General features: G+C 41.8%; 1 protein-coding gene and 1 long non-coding RNA gene across 6 annotated transcripts in view; one reads left to right on the top strand and one right to left on the bottom strand.

The window, feature by feature from the left end:
• LOC128758709 (uncharacterized) overlaps positions 1 to 25308 on the bottom strand; it is a 30836-nt gene extending 5528 nt beyond the window's left edge. For 3 of the 5 annotated variants that reach the window (XR_008414539.1, XR_008414540.1, XR_008414536.1), the window contains exons 1-3: positions 25259 to 25308; positions 24319 to 24378; positions 77 to 9848 (exon numbers count right to left, since the gene is read on the bottom strand). This is a non-coding gene — a long non-coding RNA (uncharacterized LOC128758709). The remainder of the gene's footprint in view (positions 1 to 76; positions 9849 to 24318; positions 24379 to 25258) is intronic. The other 2 variants (XR_008414537.1, XR_008414538.1) reach the window with 2 other exon arrangements.
• On the top strand, positions 6327 to 24254 carry tnfaip8l3 (tumor necrosis factor, alpha-induced protein 8-like 3). The gene is made up of 2 exons (XM_053864950.1): positions 6327 to 6740; positions 23232 to 24254. The coding sequence occupies exons 1-2, from the start codon at positions 6695 to 6697 to the stop codon at positions 23792 to 23794; spliced, it is 609 nt and encodes a 202-aa protein (XP_053720925.1). The 5' UTR covers positions 6327 to 6694; the 3' UTR covers positions 23795 to 24254.
• Positions 25309 to 26576: the final 1268 nt, after the last annotated feature.

Here is a 26576-nt window from a genome sequence, read left to right as displayed (position 1 = left end):
CAAGAGGTGGACACGGTGGTCGGTAAGCAAGCACCACGAACACAGTGATGGCCGACCAAGTGAATTCTATACTGACCTCATCTTCTCGCTGTAGTTGACGGGAAACTTCAGAATGGAGACCTGCCCAAGCTGCAGGTTCTGGAGAGCTTTATCAACGAGTGCTTGCGCTTTCACCCTGTGGTCGACTTCACCATGCGCCGGGCCCTGTCTGATGACATCATCGACGGCTACAAAGTCCCAAAAGGCACCAACATCATCCTCAACACTGCTCGCATGCATCGGACAGAATTCTTCAACAATCCAAATGAGTTCAGGCTCGAAAACTTCCAGAAGAACGTAAGACTTCTCTTCATTCTCCTCTTCATCTCTCAATCTTACCCAAGCGCTCTCATCCTCCAGGCGCCGCGGCGGTACTTCCAGCCGTTTGGATCAGGCCCTCGCTCTTGCGTTGGCAAACACGTTGCCATGACGATGATGAAAACCATCCTGGCGACGCTCCTCTCCCAGTACTCCATTTGTCCCCACCCGGGTCTGACCCTGGACACTCTACCACAGACCAACAACCTGTCACAGCAGCCGGACGAGCACCAGCAGGAGCCGCAACATCTGGCAATGACGTTCCTGCCCAGGAAGAGGGGGGCCTGTAAAACACTCTGAACTGTGGTGGTGACCCCCAGCTTTGCGCTTTAATATTTAACCAGCCGACATTTATTTAAACATGTCATTCTGCTCCTTAGTTGATCTCGAAAGCCTCGCCAATGTTCCCGACTGTAATTGTATTTATATGAAGTTTGCATTTCTGTTGTCATATCACTGTGAAACATCTGTAACATGTACATGCACAATAACAGGTTCTGTTCCCAGTGTCTTCTTTTCCATCCAACACGAAACAGATCTAAACTCCGTGATCCATCCAGCATTTTAAGCAGCACAGCTGTAGTAACACGTACAGGTCAATAGAGGGAGTCACTCGACTACTCAAGGGATATTGTCAATATTGGACTTCGTACAAACTTTAATAGCTATTCTTGTGAGGACCAAATCTTGGAAACAAGCCTCAATTTGAGGATTAAACGTCAAAATATCGGGGAGATTATAATTCCATTGAACGTTAGCCATTTGTTTGGGATGGTTAGGTTTAGGGTGAGAGGCTGGGGAAAGGGTCATGGCAATGAGCGGTCCCCACAAGGACAGACATACAAACATGTGTGTGTGTGTGTCAGGGTGCGATCAGACGTGGTCCGAAACACAGAACAGACACTAGCTTCGCTCACACTTCAGAGGTGATGGCGCTGGAGTCTGGCGGCCGTCAGACATGTTGAAACCACACTGTGTAGACTCTTGTTCTCCTTCAATGCTGTTATCAACAAGTAAACCTCGCTGGTCTTGCGTATGAGGTGGGTGACCGTGGGCAAGATTCCTGAATAGATCCTTGTGTCTCCACACAGATAAGATCACTCCAGTCTGTACCTTCTCACTGACGCGTCTACACGACTAACAATACAAATTCATTGTGACAAAAGACGCGGATACATGAAAAAACATGAGACTATTATGTTCATAGAAAGAACACATCAACAGCGTAACATTACATCACCTTAGAGGACGTTTGGAACTTTGAAGAAAGAAACGTGTTCCTCAGCTCTTAGACTAGGATGAAAGGATTTGTTGAAGTCTTTAATCCAAGATATATGCAGAACTCTTGATACCTCTTTTGTCAATCAAATTGAAATGGACAGACCATCACAGTGTTCTGAAAATAACTGACGTGAAACCTTGCAGCTGTGGGACTCTTGTTCCCCATCTGTGTCATGTTGCTAAGATGATTGACAACATTCATGCACTAATTAGACGTGTAAAAAAAATACAACATGAGCCGCTGCCGTCGGCTTCCTGTCTGTTAGGAGCTCAGCTGGATTAAGGCCTCATTAGCAGAGACCCTTTGTTGCTATGGAGACAGAGTCAGCAGCGATGACTACATGCGATCAAAAACATAAAACATTCTGTCATTTGGTTTGTATTTCCTAATGTACGAAACATTCTGGGTGCACTTGTTCATTGGATCATTGGCTGTAGGTCCGAGTTGAAATGTGAGATCCATTATCTTGATGTTCAGAACAGAGAGGCAGAAGAGTCCTGCCCTGAAGGCTGGTACATCTAAAGAAGGCCGGGTGGTTCTGGGAGGAGACGGAACAAAGGCAAACTCTCAGTTCACCGAGTTCAACTGCGCTGTTCTTTTACTTTGTCTTATGATCTCACACACACACGCACACACACATGTTTGTCTTCCTATCTTAGTGAGGCCTGTCACTGACATAACCCCATCCCCAGCATCTCCCCCTAAACCTAACCATCTACAACAAATGGCTAAACTTAACATTAACTCTCAACCAAACTAAAACCCAATTAAAATAACCAAGGTATTTTGTAGTTTTAACCCTCAAACTGAAGCTTGACAAAGTGAGCACCGGTAAAAATGTCCTCACGTTCATTAAAAACTCAGGTTCTCACAAAGATAGAAGCACAAGAACAGACACATGGGCAGCGGCTGCTCGTATAATAAGACCTTCACCTTCACTGATAGTTAAACTTACAGATGGAACATTTTAATGAGGTATTTTGAGGAGATCACATGTCACCTCTTTAAATCCAGGCGGAGGATAAAGAACGACAAAGCACATCCTACAGCACAACTGCAGCACTGTACCAGTTGCAGTGAGCCACGTCACGACTCTGTGATGTGATCCGACTACAAGATTTGAAGCAGTGACCCAGGATAACTGCCCATATCTCTGAGGATCAACGAGAGCGAGTCGGATGAGTGCAGACCAGAGGAGACTAACCAGTCACCGAACCACAAAACTAAAAATGAGATTTGCCAAAGAGGATCATTACTTATCAAGTCGTCTGTAACCAACCACATTGAGTATAGAACAAAAACCTACCACACTTCAATTGTTGCTGTACCTAATGATAAGTGAGCAGTGGGAGTGCCTCCGAACAAACACAATAAAATGTAAAAAAAAAAAAAAAATAGGCTGTCCATGACGTTTTTGCAAAGCACAAATCCCTAAAATATATCAAACTGTATATTTTTTTCTTTAAATCATGATGAGGGCAAAACCATCAAAACACAACATCCTCAACAAATGTTACCATGACGTCAAAAGGTGAGGTGAAGAGGAAAGATTTACTCGTTTAGGAGCAGAACTGAGGACATCGTTTAGTCAATTCCTAACACCGTTACTGACGGATATTCTTGAAAGTTCTGTCGCAACAAGTACCTTCAGGAATGTCTCCCTCCAGTGGCCACTGACTGAACTAAACACAACATGCAAGTTCACTGCTTTAAACACACAGCAGCCGATGCACACGTCCGTCACGTGACAATGTCAGCAAGCTCTCATCGGAACAGCAAGACAGTGATGACGCAACCTGTCTGTGAGAAACACAATTTAGAGCAACAACGACGAATCGATTACTATTACTATGCTGTGCAGAAAGTTTTGAGTTTCTAAAACGTTTGCTAGAGCGCGGCGCGAAGGCTGAGGAAACGTGGCAGCTTGGTCACTTTGTGGCGTTTCCATAACACATGTTTTACTGATTTCATGACGTTAATGCTGCGATCGAGACGGTAGCTCCAGCAGTGGTTCCCATACACAGTTGATTTAACTTAAGAATCGTCAATTGTCTTTTTGAAACACTTCCATTCTGCAAATTTCACAGAAGTTCAGACTCTGTTCCTGTGGACTTGTGATGCGGGCCACGTGTTTGAGGGAGGCGAAGGTGAATACGTCAAACAACCGTCCTGGTTTCTAGTCTTCATGCATTTCGGGTCCAAATAAACTTGCGTTACTTTGAAAGACTCAAATGAAATGGTCTTAAATCTGAGCTTAATCTTTGTCTCCAATCCAATTGTAAGATGAATGTTGCCGTCCAAATTGTACATTGACTTTTTTGGTTCAATCCCCAACAACAAACAGGCAGGGGAAACGGTGAGCCTAAACGCAGGCAATGGCAAACAATAGCTGTAAGCTGGAATTGGTTCAGAAACAATGAAAACACTGCGGCATGCCGTACATCAACATATGTGCGAGTTCAGTTACGCAGACATTCAAAGCACCTGATATGGCGTACGACTAGCTTAGTCCTCACAGTGAGAGCGAGGATGCTAAGCTTCATTCTCGGATATTTTTTAAAAGTATTGCGGCTTGCAGACACAGCTGACAGAAATATGTTCTCCACTTGAGCTATTGCAGCTATTTCACTGTTAAGATGAGCTAAGAGTCTTCAGCTGATGCTGCTCTGGTGTTTATGTTCGGAGGACTCGTCATCTGCTGAAAATGTCAGCTTTTTTCTCCAGTTTATGTTTCCTCAGACTCCTTTCCATTCCACTCCATTCCTCAGATGGATCTTTCGTTTACAGTTCGCTATTGAATTCATTTTTATGCACACTGGACCAAATCCCTGCGTTGTGCAAACATTCAACGGCAATAAACCATTGTCTGTGATCCCTCTGTAAATATTTAACATCAAAACACACACAGGGTGTAATATTTTCCATCCAGCCTCAGGCTTTGTTGTCAGACTCCTTTGACCTTTTGGGCTCATCTCCATCTTCGGCGCGGGCAGCTCACTGCAGTTCACTGACCGACTCTTTGGACTTGACGTGTTTTCATTGTGTAATTCACCGGTCAGCAGCGTGGGAGGGTTTTGAAGGAGCTGTTGCTTTCAAACTGGATCCCTGATATAGACCGTACATAGGAACTGCAGGAGCACGCCACGAACAGAAGTGTTGACAGCTGTCGCAGCATGGCGCAGATGACTTCTGTAATGAGTGGGCGCTGTCGATGGTGATGATGATGATGATGATAGCAGAGGCTACAACTGCTCCTCCGTCAAAACATGGACCACATATACCTCTCATTTCCTCCATCTAGTTTTGATTTCAGGCTGCAACAAATGTGACTTACATAAGAGCACTAATCTAATGCCTTCTGATTTGTGAGTACATACTGAGGTACATTAGCAAAACAATTTCAATAACTTTGAGTTAATGCACCGGCAAACATTTACCGTAATTTCCAGACTATAAGCCGCTACTGTTTTCTCGCGGTCTGAGCCCTGCGGCTTATACAACCCCACAGTCGATGAAATCCTTGAAATCAGAGGCTTTTCATTTACCCTTAAAGCACTCAAAATGCGCTGTTTTCGCCTGCGTGTCCACAGCTCCGTCAACAGAGTCGATCTCCTGGAGGTCTGGAATCAGGAAGAAGCCGCTGAGACCGGCAGTGGTGTTGGAACTTAGGGCACGCGGGCGAAAACAGTGGGCTTTAATGTGAATAAAAGATGTGAGACGCTGTCTCGAGACAAAGTGCTTTCGGCTCAGAAGTCCGATGTGAACACAATTGAGTCGGGTTTTGGCCACGGACTTGATCGCAGCTGGAGACCTGCACCTTGTTTATTGTGAGAGCAGCGTGGATAAATCAAGACGCTCCGTGTTACGCAGCTTGTTTCCGCTATTTCCTCACTCTCGATGATGGACCCATTTTCAAAACTAGTTTTTAAGACGGTGCACCACTGACTTGTCCACAGCGCAGACAGCACCACAGAACCTGCGGCTTATATGCCAGTGCGGCTTATGTATGAACAAGAGCTATTTTCCTTCTTAAATTTATTTGGTGCGGCTAATATTCCACTGCGCTCAATAGTTAATTTAGGGTAAATTACGGTAAATAATATTAAAACATTTTTAAGGTGTTTCACTGGAAGTCAGAGGATGAAATGTAGATAGATGTAGCGTGGCACGGGGCGCTGTTTCTTTATCGAACGTGAAGCTCTGGATAATAATGTAAAAGTTAGGACAAATTTAAATATTATACTATTATTATAATATTATATTTATTATACCCAAATTCACTCAACATTGATGTTAATTGGTCCTCTGGCGGTGTGCAGGCGAGGCCATCTGGTGACAAGTGGTCCTGCTGAGCAGCCAACAGTCAGACTAAACACCTCAGGGACTTGCCTCCAAGTGCGGTTTGACCATCAACTGCCCCCTCATCACAACTATTTCAACACTACTCCCTGAAGTCTATTGTCACATAAAGGCCTCTGGCACCTGTCATGTGACCATCATGACTGTGTTTTACTGCAGCAACAAGTGGTCACGAGATACTTCCAGTGCTTCAGATCAGTTTCAAGTTGCCAAGAATGAGCCTCCAATTGGACCTGAAAACACAGGCAGCACTCAGAGGAAGAGTTAAATGAAGAGAGAGGGAGAAACTGCTCTCACAGCATACAGAAAGAGTTGGTGAGGAGAGAGCCTGAAACGGCTGAGTGTGACAGCACCAAACCAGAGGAGGAGGAGGAGGAGGAGGATCGAAGAGTCAGAAACAAGGAAGAAAATGAGGGAAGGCGGACCGAGAGGAAGAAAGGGGTGGGAGCATCAGAAACCTGGAAAGTGGACTACAGAGGGAAGGAAATAGGAGAACTGACGGAGTCAATAAAGGAGAGGAGAGAGTCAAGTCGAGCAAAAAAGAAGCATTCCTCCAGCAGCGGCAGTGATCCAGGCTGGGAGGGGGCGAGAAGGAGATAGTGGGTTTTGTTTCCTGGGTAAGGAATCTGAAGACTCCCTGGAGAGGAAAGGGAACAAGAAGAACTTCTGCAGCCTCTGTGTGTCCTGCAGAGGAAGATGGATTCAGACTCCGGAGAGCAGAGCGATGGAGACATTTCTCCAGGTAAGTTTGATGCTTCTTTTAGCTCACTACAGCTGACTAGTCACGAATCACTGGGCAGTAACAAAAACATCCTTGTCACTCACATTTAACAAGCAAGACCCTCTTCTTGTGGCTTCATTTCCAATCCCCCAAAAAAGCAGTCCATCAGATAATTCGTCTCAGCTCCTTCACGCCAGAGTTCTGCCACAGCTGCGGTGATCTCTTAATCGCACGCACGACGCAGAGACTCGGATGAAAGCCGCTCAGTCATCACCAAGATCAGACGAGCTGCAACACGTGCTGTTCCTCAGCATATCCAAGAGGAGACAGGAGCGCAGCATCCACAAATGCTTAAAACCCTCTGACTACAGAAGGATCACAGTCAAAGTCTTTGAAATGTTCACCAGGAATTACGCCAAGGGTTTTCAGAAAACTAAGATCCGGCACTTTAGCTAATTCAGGGCAGGCTTTTCATAACAGCACACGGCAACACACGTACAAACGCTGTTTCTACACCTCATAGCCTCAAAATAAATTATTAATATTTGTTTCATATTCACTTGCTGTACAGTAGGGTATGTAGTATCACAGTATGGGAGGAACTGGATGGTGAATAAACGCAGGTCGCTCCTCAAACGACACCATGAAGCAAGAGATGTGGGTCAAACGTGTATCTTCCACTTCCCTTTCTTCTCCTCACTTCTGCAGTGAGCCCCACAGAGGGGATTGTAGTTTTTCTGAAGATAACTCAGTGTCCAGGAGTGAATTCTGCTGACCACTGTGACCACATATGAAACGCAGACCATTAACAAGGACATTTCATATCTGTGAGACCACGAGTAACAATCAGCAGCAGAAGAGATGCTTGCTTGAAATAGTAGAATTTTGGCAGATGCTCTGGTGACCCCAGCCATCTGTCAGTCCATCTGACACTGCAGCTCTTTTGGTCAAGTCATGCAGTGAACACATCACACCTGGTAATAGAATACCATTTGTGATCTCTTACTCGCTTCCTCCAGAACAAACGCTCAACAGGATTTCCACAAGTTTTCAATATGACTCAGTTGTTTGTGTCGGTAGTGCAGCTTCTGTGATTCATTCAGCGGGGAAGAGTTCAAAGGTGATCTGCCGCGAAGCCAACATGTTGCTGGGCTTGTTATGCCGATGTTAAATGGGTTTCAACAAGAGAGCTGACTAGCAGAGGAAATAAAGTGATTGTCAGGTTTCCCATGAAGAATCTTTTCAACTGCAAATTGATTTATATCATGTCTCAACCCAGCTAAACAAAGTGGCCAAACAGAGGTTACATCTATTGTCTTTAACCAGCAATATGATGAAAGAAAGCAGCATTTATTTTATGTCACCAAAATAAAATAAAACAAAATATAAAAAATAATAAATGTAATCTCAATAAAATTGCCCTTCAATGCTGCTTTCCCTGCACTTTGATGCTTGCCATGACACTGGAGTGCTATGGGAGAGATGTATATCTACTTCAAGCTGCCTCAGTCCACAGAAAACAATGACGTGGCCCAGGTTTGGCTGGCACCCCACAGCTTTCATAGGTCTTTTGGGCAAAGTTTTCCAGGGGTAAAAAATAATATATCATCATGTGATTCAAGGTCCTTATTGTGTAATTTTTTTTTTTTTTTTTACAGTCAGTAGGTTGTTTCGTAATATGCACATTGTATTCTACTCAGAGTCAGCTTTTATTTCAAAGTTTATTGACCCTTGGGGGGGAAGCTTGACCTTGGTCTGTTCAGCAGCAGGTTATTTTGCGTTCCAGTGTGAGGGTCTGTTTTCTGACTGGAATGCTGAGAGATAATACAGTTTGTATTTCAGTATCTAAACTATAAGGTGATAGTTGCTAGGAAACCAGCTGATGAATAGAGACTTCACAGCCAAATGAGAAACTACAATCTCTTTGAGATTTGAAACTTTAACTCAGAAGGAATGGAACGTTCAAACACCACAGTGGCAACATATAACACGTAAGCTCCTCCTCATGAGCGCTGATGCGGACAGAAAAGTTTCTTGACTTTTTATTGGCTTTAACTGGCACTTACATTTTAATAGTCATAATAGAACATCAGATCTAAATAACATGTTATGAAAGGAAGAATTCTGGAGGCTGGGTGGCAAATAAGACATGTTACAGGAATGTAAGAAAAAGTGTTTTGATTCTGATGATGCAAAAACGTAAACTGTCCATTCACCTACATGTGAATTATTGTTGGAATGATTCTGGTTTTCCCTCCAGTTTCCAGGCCTGCAACTGTCAATCAGACAGTTGCTTTAGGGCATTTTCCATCCACTGCTTGACTTTCCTCTTGGATGGTCACTTTTTCCTGTTGAACCTGGTGTTGTCTGAACTTAATGGAAAGGGACAAATTTCTCCACTTACTCCAGCTGAAGTTGAACATACAGCCAATCCATGGTTGATGCAGAAGAGGAAATATGTGTTTCTCTATTAGTAATGACAAGCTGTTGCAGTGCATTATGGGGCTCGTACAATGAATGAATGGATGGGGTGATCATGAACAATATACAGTATAAAAGTACATTACAGGCTGACTGTGGGCCAGAGCTCATTTTACATGAATAACACCAGGTCCTTATACAAGTGTAACTCAATCTTCCAGAAATAATATGCCCACTTTGTGATTTTTGTTGGTATTTCTGTAATGCTAACCAAGTCAGAGGTATGTGGTATCACTGAAATGACATAATTTGTTGTGCCAAATTAAGCTTTCAAAGGGAAATGAACGCCGCAGGACTCTGTGATTCATGCGACAGCCATTCATTCATTCCTGAGGGTTGAGGGAAAACTGTCTGTTTATGGGTCTGCGGGAAGGTGACTGTTGAACTTCCCAAAAGAAGCAGTGGGACAGCAAATTTTCTTCACGTTTCATCGACTTGAATTTGCTGTATTTTCATGGAAAGCAAATACTCATCAGTGTCATTGGGCTGTCTAATTATGGAGACGTTTATCACCCTCACACCATCTGCAGAGTTATTTCCAGCAGTGTGAAATGACTTCAAGTCTGGAGAGCAGACTCGTGAATCCAAAAGCTGGCTGACTGCTGAGCAGCTGCGAACGTCATACGGGCACCAGGCTTGTTGCTGAGTCTGTCAACAAAACACACACTGCAGATGTTGTTTGGTGACACAACACAGGTCAGCCAGGGCAGCTTCTTCAATAACAAAGCTCACCACTTGCAATCAGGCAAACATGAGATCGCAAATTATTATATGCCAGAAACGCAGAACCATGATGGAAAACTGTCCACACTCTCCATATGAGAGCCAGTGCAGTGCATACATCCTAACACCCAGCACCTCTCTTAAAACACGCCGACAAAAATGCCAGCTCTCACTCTCTCCTGCTCTTCAAACACATGCAGCCCATGTGTTTTTTCTCTCCCTCTCTAATCTGGTCCACAGATGGAGAGTGCTTATACACACCCACCTCGGTCAGGAGCCGGCTCTGGAAAATGTTAACATGGGCTGAAAATATGGGTTTAGAGCTCTAAGTGGAAAAGAAATGCTGCAGCAAAGGCAAATCGGCCGGGTCTCCTACCAGGGTGTGGAAAAGTTCCAAAGCCTGATTATGCTTACTGATACAATAATTCTGCATCATGTGATACTTTGTGGTTTGCTTGGACGTCATAAAAAAAGAAAAAAAATGGGCTGCAGATTTTCAACAATGCCTCACCGTGAACCAAGAACCAGCAATGTAATCCGGTACACAGGATCAAAAGCAAAGGTATCATGGATATGTAGTTTTAGGAACTTGGGATATTCGACTACAAAAATGTCGGTGTATCAAATTGTAAGTGAATTGTAAGTGATTTTCCAAATGTGAGTAATTTCATTTCTGTATTATTTTATTTCTGTCACTGCACAACAGTTCTGAATACACATTTGTTATGATTTAACAGCATTTTATATATATATATATATATATTAGTGGTGTGTGTCTTTGTTTATATATATTAGCATTCATCATAATTAACTTTAATTATGATGAATGCTATTAATGCGATTAACGCGATAAAATATTTATTATGAACAATTTAATTTAATTTAATTTAATTTAAGACTTTGCTCTCCAGACAACAGGGAACCTTTGTCAGTGCAGGAGTTCCTGGTCCACTGATCACACTGATGTACAAGACACGTGGCAGCTAGGATGATAACAACAACAACAAACATGGAGGAATCCCTGAACCAAAGCAAACAAAAGCATCTGTTTGCTTTTGTTCAGGGGTGTTTTTCACTACACAATGGGGGTTTCCACTACTCTGAATGTACTTGAAATTCTTATACAAATGTTTTCAAGACATGAAAAGAGCTTTAGTTTAAATAAGGTGATATAAAAACTTGAATATAGCCACCATCATGATTTATTGTGCTATTGTCAAACTGATGCAAAATAAACAATATTGTCTTGTTTAAATGTATTTATGGGTCCATCATTTGATTCAGTAATATACCAAATTCATGCAAACTGAAAAATGTGGATTCTTGCGGCAAATATTCTTGTACCATTTAACTGTGACTATATATATATATATATATATATATATATATATATATATATATATATATATATATATATATATATATATATATGGTGACATGACTTAATGTTGCCTATAACTAGCCTACTAGCCTGCCAGTGAAGTCCCACTCGGTACTGCAACAGTTAGCAACAGACGATTTCATCCTCCTCTTTTTTGTTTAAATATCTGGTGGCTTTTCTTGGCTCTTGTTTGTCCAGTTGGTTTCTAGTCTGAATGGGCTGAATTCCTCCGTAATCTCTCTAACAATTCATAAAAAACTCACATGATAAAAAGGAAAAGATTGTGTCTAAGGGCTGAGCATTTTGTAATTACCTGGCAATAGAATGCTCTCCCTAATTTTACATGTATAAATGGTGATGCAGTTGCACAGTAAATGCCCAGTTTCTATTTCCACCCAGGGAGGCAGCAAGTGAGCACCCGAGCAGACTGAAGTAATGAGCCAATTAAAATAGTCTGGGAAATAGAGGGCGAGGCAGAACACCAAACTGTTTTCTTTAGAGGCAGGGATAGAAAATAATTCAGAAGTGAGGCTAAGGTTCTGGCATGCAGTGAAGTGTGTGAAAGGCCCGTTAGGTCACAACAGGGCAGAAACAAATGCTGAAATGTAGACACTGGAGTGTGTTATAAGTGCGAGTGTGTGTGGACCGCAGCTATTTCCTGACCATTAGTTGGTGGGGGGCTGTCAGGCAGCACAGCAGCACTTGGCACAGTTTGAACCTTAGCATCCAAACTGCGCAACCTTCATCTTAGGATCAACGTTTCAAACCGCACTTGGTTATATTTACGTTGCAAAATCCACATCAACGACACATGAAGAACCAACATTTCAACACAATGCTTAGTGACACTTCACGAACAGCGCATCACTGAGTGAATAAATGAATACAGTGAAGTGCTATTCTGCACTGTGCTTTCCAGAATTTATTGGATGTCAGAACCAGCAAGCTAGCGAGACTGAATTAATGCAGACAGTTTAGTAGCACCACCACATGGAAGTCATTTTAATCATGTGTTTGCATGCATTGTTTTATGAAGTTATGTGGTCCTGAACACTGCGCGCCACAGCTACTCTCTTTCTCCTTCAAAAGGTTCCTGGTTCTGGTCTGACCATCCAGAGGGCCACAGAATTAACCACCTCTTCCCTCTCCCATTATCAACATTTCCTGCATATTTCATTTCAAGCTCTTCACAATCTTTTGATTAATTTTCTTGGCAAAAAAGTTGCTAAAAGACAGAAAAAAACTGTCTGTCCATAGTGCAAACTTCAGTGTCATCATTACCATGAAATAAATATTACATTTTTTGAGCCACGAGGCAGATGCTTTTAGACACTCTAAGAACCTGCACTGATCCTCTAAACATTCCTCGTGATTTAGATAAACCGGGAGAATCATTCCAGTGACTTTATCTTCCCTGCTGATCCTCAAAGGTTTCCCAGAACTTCACTTTCTGAGTAAACTTAAAGTGAGAGCGCAAGTAAACAAAGCAGGAGGCCAAAGTTATGGGGAAAGCTGGCAGAGAGTGGATGACTGTGCATGCTAGTTCTTTGAGTGTCTTTGCATGCACGTGAGAGTCTCTTCATGAGCAATGCCACAGCACACTGAGCTTCGGCTGAGAGGAGAAACTCTCTCCTGGCTGGAAAACATATACTACTACGAACACCTTGAGCTGAGTCTCCTTATATATAGATAAGAAAAAAAAACTCTGACTTTGATGTAAGGCTCCAAAAATATTATGAATCACAGGATCATAAAATCCAAACTGACTAGTGCATACAACTATATGACAGCTTAGTTGCCATCTCACACTTTGCATACCGTGCGCCAATCATGTCATTTTCATCAGACGTGCTTTTGCAGTCACGGAGGACTGAACAGTGATGAAGCTACAACATACAGTGGGAGTGCATGTAATGATTCGGTCAGGAGAGCATGCAGCGACACAATATTCATGTCCCAGATCGAAACGTTGTTAAGACTTAAATCCATGTTCCAGACACTGTATGGAAAAGCCTCAATATTTCATCCTCCCTTGGTTATCAGTCCAGCAAGGAGTCTATCATTATGGCTCATACATAAACACACACCCACATATCCAGCCAAGCATTCCAAAAATAGTGTGCCACTGTGAAAGCAATTATTCAAACCATTTCTCATCTAGGACAGATGCCTTTTTTTTTTTTTTTTTTTTCACTGGAATGAATTCCCGGTGATCACATAATAAAACTGCCTCACGTAGGCTAGGATTTCAGGTCGGTTTTCAAGTCGGTTTGTGTGAAAACAGAAACATCAGAAGCCTTTTTTATTCGCAAAACTGCCTCCAATACAAAAGAAGAATGTTTCTACGTCTACTGACGGCTTCAGTTTTTTTCAATAACCACATAACAGTTATTGCTTTTCATAAATAGCAGGCTTTTTAATCAAGTGTCATTAAGAGGCTCACGGCAGGTCACAAAAAAAAAACCCTGAATGTTTTCATTTGGTTTCAACATTGTCACTTGAACAACACAAAACAGTTGGCGGCGTATGTCATTAGCAACTGGCCTACTTTTTTCAAAGCATTTATTTCATGAATTAATGATTCAAAACACATTTCCTAGCATTTAAAAAGTACCCTCAGATAAATAAACACACACAAGATGGGTGAAAATAAAACTTTCCATTAACGTGACTAGCTATCCAAGAGGTCGTCACATCAAGAGAAGCTCCCAGAGAGGAGGGGGGGGGGGGGGGGGGGGGGGGGGGGGGGGGGGGGGCAGAGGAGACAGCCTCTGGCCAGTTCCCATGCCTTGGCTAACCAGCCAACTGTGTGGCTTGACTCTTCAACTAACTACACAATGGCCGACCTCTGAGACCCACAGCTGGTGAAGGCAAAAGCTTTACAGCAGAAGAGCAGTCAAAGGGCAGGGATCTCACAGGGTCTTGCAATCCAAACTATCCTAGCAGGATGTTGTGAATACCAAGCCTCATTCTCAGAGGACAGGCGGTTTCTCTTCACACCGAGGACACGATGGGAGACGAGGGCAGAGCTACAGGTGACCGACAAATGGCCCACATGCTCTTATTTTCTCATGACAGAAAAACATCCTGTAAATCATCAGGCTTGCTCTCCGCTGCCGCTGCTCTGCGGGGATCAGACCATTAAAATAAGAGCTGGAGACACCCACAGATGAGGGATTGAGTGTTGAACAAGGCAAGGCAGCATCCATCAGTAATCTGTTCCAGTGTCCCTTCAGAGTTCAAGAGGCTTTTAAGTGCTTCTCTCCGCACAGTTGGTCACACTGAAGCGACTTCGAACAAGCACCATCTTGTTCTCCATGTTAAACATTACATTTCTCATTTCATACAACTTGATACAGACGGTCAAGTCTGGGATGGCAAACCAAGCGTATGCCCCACTGCCATAATGTCACTGAAGGGAAGGAAAGCATGCTTCTGACATCAGTTCCATACATGCTTTCATGTGGTGACCCAATAAATGGAGGCACACTGGAGAAATGTAAACTGAAAGGACAGATAATACTGAGTAAATATGAAGCGTCCACCTCGCATCTGAGCCTGTATCAGTTAACCCAACAATTTGACATTAACTGGGCTCAACAGTATTCAAACATTTCCATTTTCTGCATCTCAATCTTGATATTAATAAAAAATAGTCTTCAATTAGTGACCCCTGCATGGACACAGCCAGCCAAACAAAGACACACAAATATGTCCATGCTTTATACGAATGTGTTGTTCATTTGCTACATCCTCCTTTACGTACAGGTAAGTCCTTTTTTGACATAAGTTGAAAGACAACACAATCAATGAAATGCTTCAGGTCCCAAAGCTGCAGAAATTGTCTTGTGAAGCTCATTACCCCACTTCACTTGAATGCTAGCAATAAAAGAATAAAACTGGGAGTCATTCATTAACCTTCATGGTCTGAATGGCCTCCGACATCCCGAGTAGCTGGTAATGACACGTTGCACGGCCTCTTTTAGAGTCAAAGTGCCCTCTACTGCTGACTCACAGTCACATTTTCACATGTTACAGCAACACCTTCTACACGTCACCCCCCTCTGAAATAGCTCCAGGTAAACCTGGCAGGAACGACAGGAATCATGATGCTGGCTGTATGTTTCGACCTAGTTTGGCCAAATTCCATTCAAATTTTCAAACACAGTTGAGGCCTGTTATGTTTATTAAGCCATCAAACAACATCCCCTAACCTGAATGGTAAAACAAGAGGTGACGTATTAAAGAAAAACATATTTCGGGGAATATTTACCACAGCCTCTATAAAGTCAAAAACAATGAGTGCTTGTTTTGTGTGTCTCGGGGACTATAAAGTTTGCTTTGCTGCGGACACTCTCCTGTGCAGAGACATTTCCATGGAATAGTAAGCACCAACAGTAACACTGCTCCAGACGGTAAGCTCGCTGGAAAGCGCAAGTTAAACAAGTTGTTAAACACTGAGGACGTGAAGGGTTGTTGATTACAAATGAATTGAAAGTCTCTTAAATCCCGACGGCTCCCAGTCTCTGCAGTTCGCTGGCTGGTAGTCTTATTTAACAGCATCCTCCTCCAGGCCATTAAAAGCCTCTTTACTGCTACTGAATGAGCCACTTCATTGCTTCCCTAAAGACTTGTGAATGTCACCAGAGTAAGCACCATAACCTCACTGCAAATGAAAAGAGCACAAGAAGAAGTCACTTTGTGTTCTGGGAGGAATATGTTGTGTGATCACTTAGAGTTATTAGGAATATCAATGGTATTAATCAGACTGTCACAAAAGGACAAGAACTGTTCCATTTGTAGAGCGTGTTTCCAGAGGAAAATATCTGGAAATGTACTTCCAGTTCAGCCAGTGGCCTGGAAACTAGCGCTGCTGATGAATGGAAAATGGGTTGCAGATAGAAATGAAATGTGCGAGTGATTAAGCAAAACTCCACCAGGGTGTTTGAGAACCTCACAGATAGATTTGTTGTTGGTTACTGACCGTAAACACTCCTGACCTATACCTCGCTGGATCTAAAACCTGGGAGTCACTAACCTGTTGTTTGTAGTGATCATGTTCAAAGTTCAAAGACAGCAGATGGCAATACCATTAATTGTTTGTGCGGATTCCACTATTCTTTTTGTGTGTGTCATATACATGAAGCAGATAACTCCGAGTGCGGTGAACCATTCGAGGATGTTATAGTTAGTGCTGTCAATAGAGTGAATTTTAAGTTGACTTGTGATTAATGGCAAATTACTCACACGTTTTGTACTTGTACTGTAAATGTAAATTAAAGGGAGATTTTATCAACACAAGAGTGGTGGCCATTAATGCTTTCCTCATTCAAACACTTCTTTACTCCAACAACCCAACACAACAGTTACTGTCAGGTATAGCCTTTAGAATAACCTCAGAGGCTCAAAAACATGCAAAAAGCATAAGATTGTGAGTATTATTGGCCACTTGGTGTTGGATAACATTTTCCCTGAAGTTACCTGATTGTAACTTATTCCTTTCATGCCTGAGCAGATGCAAAATGTGTGAATCATTTGCGAGTTAACTCAAGTTTAGCGCAACAAATTGAGAATGAAAAAAATTGAGCTGTTGACAACCCTAGTTTTAGTTACCCTGGTAGCTTATTGAGAATGACTACTGTTACTCATTGTTAGCGCAGTGCAAGGAAAAAATAGCTGCAAGGTCACGAGTGGGAGGATGTGGAAAAATAGGCCGAATAAAAAAGGAAAAATCTATAGAGGAGGCACTGTCTAATCCGTATCTTGCTATAAAGCTAATAAATATTCCCAAGAATTTATATGGACCAAAGGCTTTTGATGGTTTGGCTTGTCCCCGTATTCCACACAGCACGTATGTCCAGACGCAATGTAGCAGAAACTGTTGACTCAGCACTCTAAAAACATCATGCAGAACAGAGAGCGACTGTCTGGTCAACTTTCCCAGAGCGGCACCACCATCCATAATCCCCATGTTAAAGCAAACTTGACCAAATCCCAAAACAACTCTTACACAACCGAGCTGTGAGGCGACTGGATCCGACAAGCTCTTCATTATCTGTGTGGAACTCCGGTGCCAGTTAGGCAACACACACTTCCTCACGGTCACGGAAAAATGTCTACTTTATTCTACACTGGTTTGCTCCGTCGCAGTGGGGCAGGGTGGATAACCAGCGAGCAGAGTAAAAATAACAGGAGCTGAATGACACGCTGTCTTCAGAGATTGAACTCTTCTTTAACTTTTTCAGACATCCCTGCTCATGCGTGTCAATCATCTCCACCAGAGGGTAGAGATACAGCGTTTGATTTCCCTCCACCAACGCAGCAGCCTGCATCCCAAAATCTCTCTCCTTCCAGACACTGAATGCCCCACAGCAAAAAAAGACACACTTTGGCACATTTAAACTTGGTATTTTGGTGTGTCATATTTTGCAGATATGTTTTTTTTATGGATGGAGCTTTTGGTTTGGTGACCTGAGGAGCTTGAAGTTGAGAATGACAAAAATGAAGATTAGCGCCTCAAAAGCTGGGATTATGGTTATCAACTGAAAGTGTTCAGTCAATGATGGAAGTCCCTCCTGAAGAGGAGGATTTAAAATGAGGGCGGGTGTGTAAACAACGATCACAAACCACATAATGAGTTTCCTCTGCAGACCTCTAAACGATGAGAGAAGCCAGTTTAGCTGGTTGGAAGTTCTGAGCTTGTTTAAATGGGAGGATGCCAGTTGGCACTCCGGAGAGATTGTGTCTCTCTGTGACCTGAGAACACCAAACGGTGCTATTCTCACTAGAGAAGGTTGCACTAATAAGTAGTCCGGGCCTTTTCACTCACTCTGCTGCTCGACCTGAAATGATTGAACTACATTTCCAAGATAGAAGATGATACTATTTCGAAGGTGAACAAAAACCTTCTCAGAAAATCTCATGCAACAGTGTTGCTTATTGCACTCTCTGCCCTGAAATCTAACGTCTAATTTTAATGACACAACTGCAGATTCCAGCCAGAAACTCTGTGGTCATGGAGGGAGAACAGAACACAGCTTGTTGTACCAATGTATCCCAATGGGTGCAACCACTATTTTAATACCAACTGCTGCCAACTGTTTTCTTCATAGCGAACACACAGAACCTTCACAATTAAAGTCTGTTTTGTTTCACACAACAGGATCTAAAGAACTGCAGATGGGCAGCAACTGTGCATAACTTTTTCACCTCAAACTCTCAAAAGTGTGGATACCATTTCTATTGAGGATAATACTGTATGCGCGTCGATTGTGGAATTTTCTCTGCTGTAAAAGAAACTTAATATTGTTGGATTTCATGAAAGGATTAGGCTTGGGAAATATGGCCAAATAATTTGCACATTAAATTGCCCACTGTACCTCCTCACCACGTGTTCAAACCATCAGACTTTGTCTCCAAACTTTTCTACATGAGCTCTGACTTCCACTCCAACTGGAAGGAGGAAAACCTCTTAACTTACAAGTCACTACCATCCTTTTAAGCTCACCTTACACTCTTAGTGCAGGTGTTCTCCAACAGTAGCACCCTGTCTGCACTCTCTTCTTCACCATCTTTTTGGGGGGGGTCAGTGTCTAGGCCAGACATAAAGCAGTTTTTCCTATATGATTTACAATACTGATTTTGTTTTTGATCAAGGGGATGATGATAAAAAATACTGAACGCATAATACATATTTCACTTCATGTAATTTTCAAGACAATTTAGTGAATGTTGTCTGGTTGATGGTAGCAAATTTATGTTGAAGTTCCACTATGGATTTCAATAGTACTTCCCTCACACACCACACATACAGCTGGTCCAGCAGGCAAACCAGTTGACAACAAGCTTGGTTATGTGCATCTGGCATTACAGTTATCAAATGTCCTGCTCAGATCTATTAAAAATGGCAAAATATAAGTAAAGATTGTCAAGACTCGCACCAAAGTAAGCTGTCATCTTGAAAAAAATATATAATTAACTATTGATTTTCTTCCATTGTATTGCTGTATGTGATCCGTGAATGCAACATATGCATTTTGACATTTATATCAGAACAGCAGAAATGACTGCAAATCAATCGTCTTGGTGGTCACATTTACAAAGCCAGCTTTATCAGTGTGCCAGGGGTTGAGACAAATACCCATTTGACTTTTTGAATACATTACCCAAACAAAGAGATGCTTTCGAGAAAGAGGAACGTCAGTGTCGAAAGGGCCTGCAGAGGAAAGGCTCAGCGCTGGTTCAGGAAAATAACCCGGCTGATGTTGAGATGGATACTCTTATGCTTCCCCCAAATGAGAATCCCGCACTAATCCATATTAGATGGAATCAGTTTAACAAATTGTTTCGCTTGTTTGGGGCGCTGAAGGGCTATTATTGAGACAAGCAGCTTTATTGTTTACCAAACAGAAGCCAAAGCCCCTAGGTTTATGCCAGCTGTTTTCTTCCATCCACAATGAAAGTTCTTTACTGCATCTACGAACACTGGACTGAACCAAAACACTCCCACCACTTATTGACCGGTACCTCTTTTAGTGTGAGTGAGCTTGTCCGATAAATACAAGTCAGTCGTTGAAATAAGAGCAGCAACATTTGAAAGAAAGTTTCTCCCAAATCCTGGTGGTGTTTCAAAACAGAAGTGTTTTCGCAAATAGTTATCCGCATAACAGTGTGATCTAAAATGAATCATTTAATATTGATGTATATTTGTTTCATGCTCTAATGAGTGACATAGTCATTCCACAGTACATGGCTGAGTGGATGTGTCCTTTCACAGGGGTGCAGAGGAGTGGACTGCATTATAAGACGTAGCGAGATGCTCTGGGCAGTGAGGAAAAAGTAGGCGCTGACATTTAAAAAGGTTCATTTTTTGACATAAACCACTCTCTAAATCAGACCTGGGCAAAGCGCGAGGCCCGTTTGACGTCAGACTAAAACTATAACTAATACGTCCTCATATTTCTGCCCTTTGGTTCTTTCCCTTTTCTTGTTCTTGTTTTAAAGACTAAATTTTTCTTCTTTTCATTGCCCATTTTTGTGTTTTTCTTGTTCCTGAAATATAATCTTGAACATCTAGTCCATAGTTGTGCATATAAAATGAAATATTTCAATAGGTTTCATGGCATATTTGCACTTCTTAATATCCTTAGTTACATTTCATCTCCTGATCTTCATTTTGTCCTTGTTACTTACAAAGGATATATTTTGGATATTTTTCCGTCATGTTTTGTCGTCATCGCTGTCTTTCTTCTCATGATGGCCCCTCACAACAGTTACAGTTTCTAATGTGGACCTTTAGGAAATTTAATTGTCCACCGCTGCTCTAAATCTACAGAATGTACTTAGAAGAGACTACATATGGTGCTCAATTGTCAATTCCTAACCATCTCTAAGACACAAATGTCTCGACATGACACAAATATGCCTGCCACAATAATAAATTGAATGATCCAGCAACTTTATAACTCATTCGTTGGTTTAAGTCATTTTTTAACCATCCATTACCACAAAAATACAGTTCATCTATCACAAACACAGGCTAACAACTCTGCTCCTCGTACTAGCTCCTAGTGTGTCTCCATTGACCTTTGACGTATTGCATGTCTGAGCCTGTTTGGCTGCACATTACAGTGCAGTACCACCAAAATGTTATGGATGGGGCCCAAAGAATTCTGCGTTATTAGTTGTTAAATGTCATCGTGGCATTATTATAAGAACATGGAAATGTCATTTAGCTTCAGACCAAGAGAGGAAATGTCACCTCTCTACTTTGGTATGAAATGCCACAGATGGCAGTTCATACCATCGCAAATGTTGTGGTGGGTTCACCCCCGAGTGAATCTGTGTCACGAACATCGATACATAGTGACACTCATGAAATATTACAGGCATAGATCCAATCCATCGCCATGGCTTTTCTTTCACGCAGACACGACTCTCCTCCAACCTCAATCCACCATTCAGCTGAATGTATTTGGATTATTCACTGACGTATGTAAATAAACAAAAGAAGTTTTAATGTACCAAAGACCTGAAGGAAGGGAAACCACTCTCCGTGGCTATTTTGGCTTACAGGTTTTGAAGGGTGTAAACCCCATTTAATACCTCCCACTTCCTCTACAAATTATGACATACGGGGTCATTTTTCATCACAGTAAAAACACACACAAGTCATCTTTTTGCTGATAGCAAAAGCATGAAAATGACATGAAACTGTCACACTCTCGAATTTCATTCAGATGGGAGAATCATTTAACAGCACCAGTCTCACCACAGCCATCACTGGAGAATATGTCTCAGTGTGCTATATTTGGACAAGGGACATGTGTAGGCAATTCAAGTACATGTCTATTCACACCCTGTAATAACTGCAGAGGAGCCACTTTCATGAATGGCCTTCACTTTTTTAAAATTACGTCATCAAGATGTAACTAATCACAGAGACACATTTAAAATGAAAAGACACAAACCAAAGTTTTTTTAATTTATTTTTTTTCTATAACTTTGTTTTTTTTTTTAGCTTCTTTTACTTATTCTGCCACATTCGTTGAGAGTAATATAAGAAAATCTTCATGAAATCATGTCCTCGATATTATGGATTGTTTTTGTGTTTATTTTGAGGTTGTGTTGCAGATATTTACTACTTGTGTAATGAATTACTGTGAGGGCTCAGAGTGCGGTAGAGACCTAGGATCGGAAGTAAGCGACGGCACATTGACAAAGAAAATAGGTTTATCATTAAAGAAATATAACTATAAATACAAGTGGGATGCGCCCCAATAGAAGAGGAACAGATGTAGCTTCCAAAGTAGCAAAACTAATGTTCATATTTCCAAAGAAGAGCAAAACAATCGATAAGCAAATCCTCATGGAAATACTCACTGTGAAAGAAAACCAGGAAATTAAAGGCACAAAATACACAAAAAAAACAGTCGACACGAGGATTTGCAAAGTGAGCAAGTGACTGTCAAGTGGGAGAAAAGAACAAGGACCAGAAATAACAGAACAAAATGAAATCCTCCTTAAGAGGGTTCTTGACAAATCTTGGGCCCTTCAATCCTACTGATTCATGATAAACATAATTTTTAGGAAGATTGTGGTGCACCGTCCAAAAACAATTTACCATATAAATGTTTATTTTATCAAAAAAACAACGGCTTTAATATTGCTTATTCTTTCCATCATTCTTATCATAAATGATATCAACAATATATTTACCTAGAACTGCGAAAATGAATTGACCATTGAATTTTGTGGAGAATCCAGGGACTAAGAGGATCCTACATACACTCTCCACTCTGTATGAAATGTGTCCAAAAAGACCAAGATAGATCGCGGCTTCCGCTAGCACTGATGCATGGTTTGTCAAGGGCTTTCAAATCGGTTGACTGCAGGTGGTGGGTGGGCCGACTCACTCCTGAACTCATTTCACTTTGTACCTAACAATCGAGTAACTGACTTGAAATGGTTTGTCAGTTCAGGAAGAGCATGTAGACTTGTCAGTCAGAGGCTTTTTTTTATACAGTAGGCAAAACTAATAGTAATTTTCTGATTTCAATAATGCCTTTAATTTTGAGATGCATCCCTGCTCACTTTATAAAACTCCATTGCCAATAACCTAAGATTGAATTAGACTTCCTTATCATGAGAAATAATTATGCACAAATGAATGACTCAACAGTTAAAAGCAGGTCAATAAATTGCATTAATAAGACTTATTTGCTTTAAAATGAAAGCAACTATGCACCATCGCCATCTAGTGGCCTGTAGAACAATTGATATTCTCAAGTCAATAATGTCAAATGATCACATCCCAGTTGGGTGAAAGTGTCTTTACAAGTACAGTAAACAATGATATTCAAGTCTGTCTGCTGTTTGGAGCTAAGAAAGTAGCATCATGCTATTTTTTTCTTATCTTCTTCTTCCAGGACCAGAGAGCTTTAACTCACGCTCCTTGGCCATGCAAGCTCAGAAGAAGATCCTGAGCAAGATGGCGACTATGGTGGTGGCCAACATGCTGACGGACGACACCAGCAGTGAGATCCTGGACGAGCTCTACAAGGCCAGCCGAGAGTTCACCAAGAGCAAGAAGGAGGCTCACAAGATCATCAAAGATGTCATCAAGATTGCCCTGAAGATCGGCATTCTCTACCGAAACCACCAGTTCAGTCCAGATGAGCTGGACACAGTGGAGCGCTTCAAGAAGAAGATGAACCAGGCGGCTATGACAGCCGTTTCTTTCTACGAGGTGGAGTACACCTTTGACAGGAATATTCTGTCGGAGCTCTTGCTGGAGTGCAGGGACCTTCTTCACACCCTGGTCGAGCAGCACCTGACGGCTCGCTCGCACGCTCGCATCGATCACGTCTTCAACCATTTTGCTCACTGCGAGTTCCTGGCTGAGTTATACGGCGATGGAGAGGAATACAGAGTGTCTCTGAGAAAGATCTGCAACGGCATCAACAAACTGTTGGATGAGGGGACACTTTAACCCTCCGAATGTCTCATCTCTGCCCTCACTAGCACCTCTGTCTCACCCTCTGCCTGTGTCCGGTCTTTGCCATTGCATCACGCAGCCACCAGCCCTTATCTCTACTTCAGTGAAACTAGTTGTAACACTCTGCTGCTGTGGTTCATTGAGAGTTTCATCTTCAGACTTTCCTCTCAGAGAATCGACGCCACACACTGGGACTGTCTGCGTCACAACGTATGCATTACACCGATCCATTATTTTTGTGTGAAATGATGTACTGTACCATTGGCCAAAAACAAGCATTATATATACAGTAGAGAGAGAATGAATCAGTCATATAAATCAGTCACTGTCAGTTTTTTGTGTGTGAGATTTGCTTAAAACCTCTGATTGTACATAAGGCCGACCACGATAATGATGTGTATCTGTGCCAACATTCTCTGCAAGAGTGCAACGTGTCTTTATTAAAGATTCTTGTCCACAATAGTTGTCTTTTTTTCATTGATACACAGCATAGAAACAGATGCAGAAATGGTTCTTACCTGCCAGTGGAGATCTGCAGTCTAGGTGATGACAGGGATGAAACATTGGGAAACAAGAATCTGCCCAAAATAAAGCAAAAAGCGATCACTGGGTCTAAAGAAACCAGCCCAGATTAAAATATACATTTACATGTATATTCATGAGTCGCTAACTAGTTCCTCACTTATTTGAGGTTTGTTTTTATTGTTTTATCCAGCTTATGCATCAGAAACCACAACAATATTACAAAGACCGTATTACAAAGACACGTAAAGAATTTAAAAAAGAGTAAAGCATGAAGACTTTACATATAAAAAAAACTCAATTCTTAGAAAACAAAGCACATCGTTTAGTCAAGACACCAGGAGCAGTTGACCTCAGATGCTTGCTAAAAACATCAGAGGTTCTTGAAATTATGGAGACAAGATCAGCCAGCGTTTCTAGAAACAGCCACTGTTTATGCTTTCTCTTAAGATGAAAAACATAGAAGCCCAAAAATAAACAAAAGGTCGTTAGAAAGAAGCGACCTCGGTGAGTGAAACCGATGAGAACAGATTAGTTTGTAAACAGAAAGTGGACTGAATAAATGTTTATATGTCTTTTGTTTACAACGAGGAATGTGGGGTTCTAACAAATCGTTTATCATTCTTCTACTTTTTCCCTTCATGTGACTGACCTTCCAAGACGATGGCATGCACTCGATAAAAAAGAGAACTGTGGTGACAGCTGTGTGAAGTACAAGCATCGAAATATCGCTGACTCGTGTGGTAATTGTTGTGAAGCAAACAAACAAACTATAGTTACTCCGGGAGCAGGGCTGCTAGCAGCGACATGCTAACTTAGGTTGAGAATTTGAACTGCAATACTCGCACAAAATGACACATGAACCTGCTGTTCTTACAGACGAGGAACCTCCTTGTGCTAATTCCAATTGACGACATGGAGTCAAAACTCTAATACCTGCAAATATTCGTCACACCACGTCGCAATGCAAAGTGACATCTGCCAAACTGTTAAAGCCAGTATCACCACATGGGGGCGCCCTCGACAACAAGCACGCTCGGCGCATGCGTTTAATGCCTTAAAGTGCAAAAAACGGAACAAATGCGTGGTTAAAATGCACATTTAAAAATCTGATTTGGCATCCATTACAAGAAAATCTGTTGTAAATGTGCGCATTTGAATTCTGTTCACCGGGTGCAATGACTTTATTTTACCGCAAGATGGTAGTATTGAGTGCATTTTAAAACGGCAGTTGATAGCTTTTTTTTTACAGTAGTTTGACCTGCGCTGATCATTTGGTGGATTATTTTAGTTTATTTTTATGTTATGTCGTGCGTTCCCAGAACAGTGTTCTGTGAGAGTAAAGGTGGAAGGGATAAACCCGGCCCACACAAGATGGCAAATATCCAACCAGTGCTGAAAATAGTTCCGCTACCCTTCAGCCTATGATGGAGAGCGCCGCGTTGTTTTGGTTTTTTTTCCTTCGAAGGCGCACTGTGACACTCACATTCGTGTTTGCCAACGCAATCCAATACAAGTCCAAGTTAATTTAGTCCTCAGTGATGTCATTCGCCCACCAAATAAAACCTGTTCAAATGAGTATATGTACATCAACAGCGTGTGGCCTCAAATTAATGGACATCTGTTCTGCAGGCCAAACAAGACCAGCATCATGACGTTGACATGAACTGTGAGGACAGCTCAAAAGAGGATTTCAATAGATTCAATGTCAAAGATTTCAAGTCAGGACCCAGGGCCACTTGCAGCTCTAACCTCTTCATTTTAATGATTTAGATGAGCTGGAAGACATTTCCACCCAGATAAGCGACAAAAAATCTTTTGTTTCACTGTGGTGAAAAATGCAACTCTTGTATTGGTCAAAACAGTTTCAAGAACTATTCACTTTGAATGTCACTCTTTGGCACTTATTCAAGGCCCTGCAATCCAAATTTCAGTTTCATCGCATCTAATCTGGTTTATCATGAACAATTATGAAGATGAAAACCACGATAGTCCTATGTTACGCATTTTGAAAAGGAAATCTTTCAGCTTTCATGTTAGCAAAGCCAAGTGGCAATGCTTATTAGAGACTAGAAATATTGCTGCTCCCATACAAACAGCCCTCATGTTGGACCGTTTTCCCCTAAAGAAACAATAAAACAAGTTAATGTCTTGCTTGCTGAAACAAGAATAAACTGAAACCGCTCCTAATTTAGCCTCAACTTGACCTAAGTGCAATATAATTCCTTTGTCTCTATAGTACCAAAGTAACAAA

Source organism: Synchiropus splendidus, chromosome 5, assembly GCF_027744825.2.
Source record: "Synchiropus splendidus isolate RoL2022-P1 chromosome 5, RoL_Sspl_1.0, whole genome shotgun sequence".
NCBI lineage: Eukaryota > Metazoa > Chordata > Actinopteri > Syngnathiformes > Callionymidae > Synchiropus > Synchiropus splendidus.
This window is presented reverse-complemented; position numbering and strand designations above follow the sequence as displayed.